General features: G+C 32.6%; 2 protein-coding genes across 2 annotated transcripts; one reads left to right on the top strand and one right to left on the bottom strand.

Moving 5' to 3' along the window:
- The first annotated feature begins 572 nt into the window (after positions 1 to 572).
- LOC139510399 (uncharacterized) lies at positions 573 to 4,250 on the top strand. Its single transcript, XM_071296981.1, has one exon. It carries the CDS (start codon positions 573 to 575, stop codon positions 4,248 to 4,250), a length of 3,678 nt encoding a protein of 1,225 aa, XP_071153082.1.
- A 687-nt stretch (positions 4,251 to 4,937) lies between these two features.
- On the bottom strand, positions 4,938 to 6,251 carry LOC139510398 (uncharacterized protein F54H12.2-like). Its single transcript, XM_071296980.1, has one exon. The coding sequence runs from the start codon at positions 6,249 to 6,251 to the stop codon at positions 4,938 to 4,940; it is 1,314 nt and encodes a 437-aa protein (XP_071153081.1).
- Positions 6,252 to 6,891: the final 640 nt, after the last annotated feature.

Raw genomic sequence — 6,891 nt, 5'->3', positions numbered from 1 at the left:
ATCCTCTTAACTGAAGTAGATTAATCTCTTAATCCTCTTAACTGCTACTTAACATCCGGGTTATAATCCTCTTAACTAAAGTGGATTAATCTCCTAATCCTCTTAACTGCTACTTAACATCCTGGTTATAATCCTCTTAACTGAAGTGGATTAATCTCTTAATCTTCTTAACTTGTACTTAACATCCTGGTTAAAATCCGGTGGGGAAAAAAATTAACGGACATGTTTTTTAATCCCCCCTACCCTCCTACGTATTATCTTGTAAACGTGGCATACACGTTGACCTATCCAAGTTTACATCCCTTAGTATATAATGCAATGTGAACTAGTTTCAATCATTCATTCAAGATGGAAAATTTTAACCAACATATGATTGACCAACTGGTAAAAGTTATTCCACATGATGTGTTACAGAAGTTACAACAGCTGTCAGCGCAGGACTTTAATGCAGTTCTACAATCAGTTAAACAGCAAAATCCAACTGAAAAACAACTTGATCAACTCCTACGGGAAAAGATGACAATGTAACAGATGAAGATAATGTATCAAATTTTCAGTGCCGAACATGCGGTATGAAGTATGCAAGAAAAGATAATTTAATTCGACATCAACAGAACCATTCGAATATAAACTATGAATGTGAACATTGTGGTTTCACCACGAAAAGAAAAGATGTTTTAACTAAACATATGAAGAGAAAACATGATGTAAAGAAAAGCGTACAGAAGGAAGATGACGTACAACCCCAACGTAAACGCCAGAGGATAGAAAATGTTGACCAACTTCCCGAGGAACGAGTACGCAATGCAAGAGAGAAAAGATCGTTAACAACAACAGCTCTGAACGATGGTGTGGAAAATATTCAATTACAACCCAGCAACAACGAAGAAAGATATGACTTGATGTTATTTTTCAAAGAAAAACAAGTGGATATTGTGCAAATATTAGAGGACAGGCTTCTTAGAAATAATATAAAGTTTTATATAAGTGTACATGTAAGAATGATTAAATATTCACCAGATGGAAAATACGACGAAGCTGAACCGCATTTCAATAGTAAAGTGAGTACCATTTTACAATCTGGTGTTAGTGAAATACCTCATGAGTTGAATAAAGGATTTCAAAAAGTATTCATTTCTTTCGAAGAATTCATCAAGAATGGGAGTGGATGGCAACTTGAAGAGGTTTTACAACTCAATCTGTGCGTTACAAAGTACAAACCGTTAAAAGGAGGTAGTTATTTGGAACTACCAACATCACTCAAAAGATCGAACTGTATACTCAACATTCAGAACTTGGACAACAAATGTTTTTTATGGACTGTTCTTTCCAGTATGCATAACTTTCAACGAAATCCAGAAAACGTAGAGAATTATGTTCCATTTGTTAACTCGGTTAACATGACTGGTATCGAGTATCCAACTCCGTTATCTCAAATATCGCAATTCGAAAAACAGAATAACACTATCTCAGTTAACATTTTTGGATACGAAGAAGGAGAAATCTACCCGTTATACATCACAAAGAAAACCTTTTGTCATCATGTGAACATGTTATATTTTAAAGAAAACAACAAAAGTCACTATATGCTGATAAACAACTTTAACAGGTTTTTATCGAGAACAAAGAAACATCGCGAAGAACATTTTTTTTGTTATCTTTGTTTGCAAGGATTTACTGATAAATGCAAACTAGAGAGGCATAAAGCAGACTGTGGAAAATTTGATTTTCAGAAAATTACACTTCCCAAGGAGGGAGAAGTTCTGGAATTCAAAGAATATGCGAAAACCGCCCGAATTCCGTTTGTAATCTATGCTGATTTTGAGTGTTTAACAAGGAAAGTCGATATTTGTCATCCGAATCCAAACATGTCAAGTACAACTACATACCAACAAATGGAACCGTACAGTTTTGGATATCAAAGAGTGTCAATTGATAAGCGATACGACAAACCACCCGTCATATACCGTGGACCTGATGTTGTGGAGAACTTTATCCGTCGTCTTCTTGAAGAGGAGAAAGAAATTAGAGACATACTTAACCGCATCGAACCAATGATAATAACTGAGTATGATAAACTAGACTACAAATATGCCAAAAAATGTTATGTATGTAAAAAAGCTTTCAGCAGCAAAAATTACAAAGTCAAAGAACACGATCACGTGACTGGGTCCATTCGGGGCATTTCTTGTAATAACTGTAATTTACAAATCAAAATACCGAAATTTATACCTGTTGTTATTCATAATTTGAAAGGATTTGATGCAAATCTCATCATGAGTAAAATAGGAAAGTTTAAGGAACAAGACATCACTGTTATTCCACACAACAAAGAAAAATATATGTCATTTTCTATAGGAAATCTTCGTTTTATCGATTCTTTGCAATTTTTAAACAGTTCACTAGCAACTTTAACAAAAAATCTAGCTGACGAAGGACAAAAACATTTCAATTACTTATCTAAAACTTTTCCGGATCCAGATGTATTTTCTCTATTGCTACGAAAAGGAGTATTCCCCTATGATTATGTCGATACCGAGCAGAAATTCGAAAAACCTTGTTTACCATCCAAAGAAGATTTTTTTAACAAATTAGGAGACACTCACATATCTGATGAAGATTATCAATTTGCGCAAACAGTGTGGGACAAACTGAAAGTAAAAACATTAGGGGAATACTCCGATGTGTATCTTAAAATGGATGTAGCTCTATTGGCAGATGTTTTTGAAAAATTTAGAGACATTTCTTTACACGACTATGATTTGGATCCGTGTCATTATTTCACCACCCCCGGATTTAGTTGGAGTGCCATGTTGAAGAAAACTGGAATTGTACTCGATTTAATCACTGATATAGATATGATGTTGTTTGTAGAGAAGGGAATACGAGGCGGTGTATCTAGTATTTTTCATCGATATGCTAAAGCAAACAATCCATACTTATTCGATACGTATGAACCAACTGAACCTACTTCCTATTTATCTTATTTAGACGCAAACAATTTATACGGTTGGAGCATGTCTCAATGTCTCCCGTATGGTCACTTCAACTGGCTTACCGAGGAGGAGAAAATAAAATTAGATATCACAAAATTAAAAGCTGACGGTTCAGACGGATACATTTTCGAAGTTGACCTTGAATATCCTACGTCACTTCATTCTTCTCATTCGGATTTTCCCTTAGCTCCAGAAAGAAAGCATATTCAAGTAGAACATTTATCTCCGTATTCAAAGGAATTATTGCAAAATATAACTGGAAAACAATGTTTAACAAAGATTGAAAAACTCGTTCCTAACCTATATGACAAGGAAAAGTACATAGTGCATTATAGAAACTTACAACTATACGTAGAGTTAGGATTGAAGATCAAAAAGATACATAGAGTACTCAAGTTTAAACAATGTCCCTGGTTGAAGAAGTATATAGACTTTAACACAGAAAAAAGGAAAAATGCAAAGAATGAATTTGAAAAATGTTTATATAAGCTGATGAATAATTCAATTTTTGGTCGAACTCTCCTCAATACACGCAAGCATAAAGATGTAAAACTTTGTCACACGGAAGAGAAACTTAACAAAGAAACAGCGAAACCATCCTACGCATCTTGCAAAATATTTAACGAAAATTTGGTGGCAGTAGAGAAAAAACGTGTGAATGTTTTAATGAAACAACCAATATATGTAGGTTTTTGCATTTTAGACTTATCCAAGTTTTTGATGTACGATTTTCATTATAACCATATGAAATCTCTGTATGGTGATAAAATTCGTGTGTGTTTTTCTGATACTGATAGCTTTTTATATCACGTTGAAACGGAAGATGTGTATGAAGATATGCATCAATATCAAGATATGTACGATACGAGTGATTATCCACCAGAACATTTTTTACATGATATCGAAAATAAAAAAGTAATAGGTAAATTCAAGGATGAAACAAGTGGAACCCCAATAAGTGAATTTGTTGGACTGAGATCGAAGATGTATTCATTTTCTTTTGAAGGTGGAGAAAAGCATACTGCAAAAGGAGTAACAAAAACTGCATCCAGAAAACTTAAACATGAAATGTATAAAAATTGTCTTTTCGATAAAACTGTTACACGTTCTGAAATGAATATTATAAGAAGCGAAAGCCATGTTTTATATTCCAAAACTATTAATAAAAAATCATTAGTTCCTTTTGATGATAAAAGATGGATTTTAAATGATGGTGTGACAACGAGAGCCTTTGGACATAAAGATAACATATAAACATTCATCATGTCAAACGTTTAAAGACATTTCAAATCTTATTTGTTATTTTCTATTTGTTATAACTATTTCGTATTTGTGATATTATTTTGTTGAATTTTTTTTTTCTAAATCAAGATTTGTGGTGATTTAAATACTAATTTAACATATATTGAGGGATGTTATTATTTGTTCATTTGAGGGTTATTGTTTATATGTATTTAATTATAAATTTAAATATTCATTAATTTTTTTTTTTTGGGGGGGGGGGTTTGTTTGTTTTGTTTTGTTTTGTTTTTTCTTTTTGTATTTATAACAAGAGAACGAAGTGGGGATTTTTTTGTATATCAAAATTTGTGGTGATTTAAATATGATTTTTACATATAGTGAGGGAGATTGTAGATGCATCATATTTTTTTATTAAAACTTATTGTATATAGTTTTCGTTAGTATGTTTGAGGGTAATTGGGTTACTTTTTTCATGTATTGTATTTTTACATATATATTTTCTTTCTTCCTGTTTTTTTTTTTTTTTTTTTTTTTGCATCCTGTCTGATTGAAATAAAACATAATGTATCAATGAACGCAGTTGTTTGTTTTCGTTTATTTGAATATATTTATTAGTAAAACACACATTACAAAAAAGATAGATGTACACAATAAAAACAAACAGTTATAGTCATGATAAGTTCAATTTACATGGAAATGTTAGTGTTCAATCTTTATTTGTCGATTCTCAGTTATTTCAAAATATCCATAGTTTTCAGCTAAAATCAGTAAGGCAGCTGTTTCTGGTAATGGAGTACCGAACTGACATTCCAATCGTATTTTTCCCTGCTTCAGTAGTGAAAGATATTTGGTATCCGAAAAGAATGGTTCTAAGTTGAAGCATAGAAGTATATATCCATTGTTGAATTCAGCCCGTGTTATTTCATTCCCCGTATCCAACATCCACTTTCCTCGTGTTTCGAACATTTTTACATAAGGAGAAACGTTCGTTGCACCACTTTTCTCGTTGAAATCAAGTTTGAGTGGTATGCCATCAACTGGTATTCCATCACAAAACAAAGTCACCTGTTTTAAATCATAATTCATAAAGTTGAATGGGTTTTTTGTATATGCTCCAGACATAGCAGTTGAAGAAACCAATCCGAGCACAATACTTTTCGGTTTCACATCTTGGAAAACATTTTCTACGATTAACGAGGTGCTTCCTTGCATGATTGTAAAATTTTTCATCATAGTTTTTGTGAAAGGATACTTAGCATTTGTTGTCTTTAAAGCTTCTGAATGAGCGACAATTATAGCTGGGTTAGGTCTGATCTTGCAAAGCTTGATCACGACATCTTCCAAAGAAATATGGTAGTTGGTGTCAATTTCTCCAGACATCAAACAAAAACTTGGATCGTTGCGGTATAGTTTTAGTTTAAGGGATAACATATTTAACAGGTATCTATCCATCTCAAAGATATCGGAAAAAATTGGTCCCTCCATTTCTAATGTTTTTGAATTAGAAATAAATTTTCTGCGTTCATACAGTCCAGTGTTTGTCGATATTTCATCCATGTGACCATATCTATCTTTTAAGTATAAACTAGAAGATAATTGTGTACTCTTTGCGTCCTGGCCATACTGCAGTAACGTTTTCATCATACATTTATACGGGTAATACGTATTACTAGACGTTACCATTTGTCCCTGTATATAAACATCCAATTGCGACCAAAGCGACTGTAAAAATAAGTTCACAGGTCCTACCGTATCGCCATCTTGTAAATCCTCACCATTTGCTTTTTTCACTTTTAATTTCACGTATAGTTTTGATCTTTTAAGATCAATATAGTCCATACCATTGTTTGCACATAGATCGAATTCTATAGGATTGTAAGCGGTTATTTGACTAACAGGTCTGCATTCCTCGTATGTTATACTTTCAACACCTACTTGGTATGGGGGTATCTCAAAAATCTGTAACTCTGACGGTTGTGCTTCAATAAAATTCTCTTTTGTTAACAAGGACATTATGTTGAAAATATATCCCCCTTATGTTTTTTAACAGTTTTATCTTTTTTCGATTTCTTCGGCTTCTTTTCACCTCCTCTGCTTTGTGGCGAATGATGATATTTTCTCTTTCTGTCCGTTTTATTTATACTCTCATCGTCAATTTTTATCTTTTCTTTTGCTTGATTTACAATTTGTTCACTAGGTGACACTAAACGCACAACAAAATTGTTTTCTTTTTCTGCACGAATTGGATAAGATTTATTCGAAATTGGTATCATAAATGATCCCGATTGCGATCCTTTGTTATATCCAGATTTCATATGATTTACGTAAGCATTTGATTGACCACTAACTACATTCTGATAATATCTTGTCCATTGATTAACATTAGGAATGTACATTTTATCAGTATTTGTCATATCTGCGCTAAAATAAGCTTGGTATAAATTGTAGTGTAAACGACAAATTATTCTTCAAAAATGAAGCGTTTTCTCCGTGTTCGTCTTTTATAAGAAATTCTAAGACTTGAATTTCGTTTTTCTTTACTGGTAAATATATTGGAAAAGAAAAAATATAATTCCATATACTCATATCCGTGGGAAATATTCTTCTCAAAAGTGAATATTGTATATTAGGGAAAACATTTACTCCACTGCAT

The sequence above is a fragment of the Mytilus edulis genome, chromosome 2, assembly GCF_963676685.1.
Source record: "Mytilus edulis chromosome 2, xbMytEdul2.2, whole genome shotgun sequence".
NCBI classification, from domain to species: Eukaryota; Metazoa; Mollusca; class Bivalvia; order Mytilida; family Mytilidae; genus Mytilus; species Mytilus edulis.
Note: the sequence above shows the minus strand (reverse complement) of the source record. Positions and strands in the feature narration are given on the sequence as shown.

Coding starts and splice junctions, on each gene's coding strand:
- LOC139510399 (XM_071296981.1), top strand. CDS start 573: ATGAAGTATGCAAGAAAAGATAATTTAATTCGACATCAACAGAACCAT.
- LOC139510398 (XM_071296980.1), bottom strand. CDS start 6,251: ATGTCCTTGTTAACAAAAGAGAATTTTATTGAAGCACAACCGTCAGAG.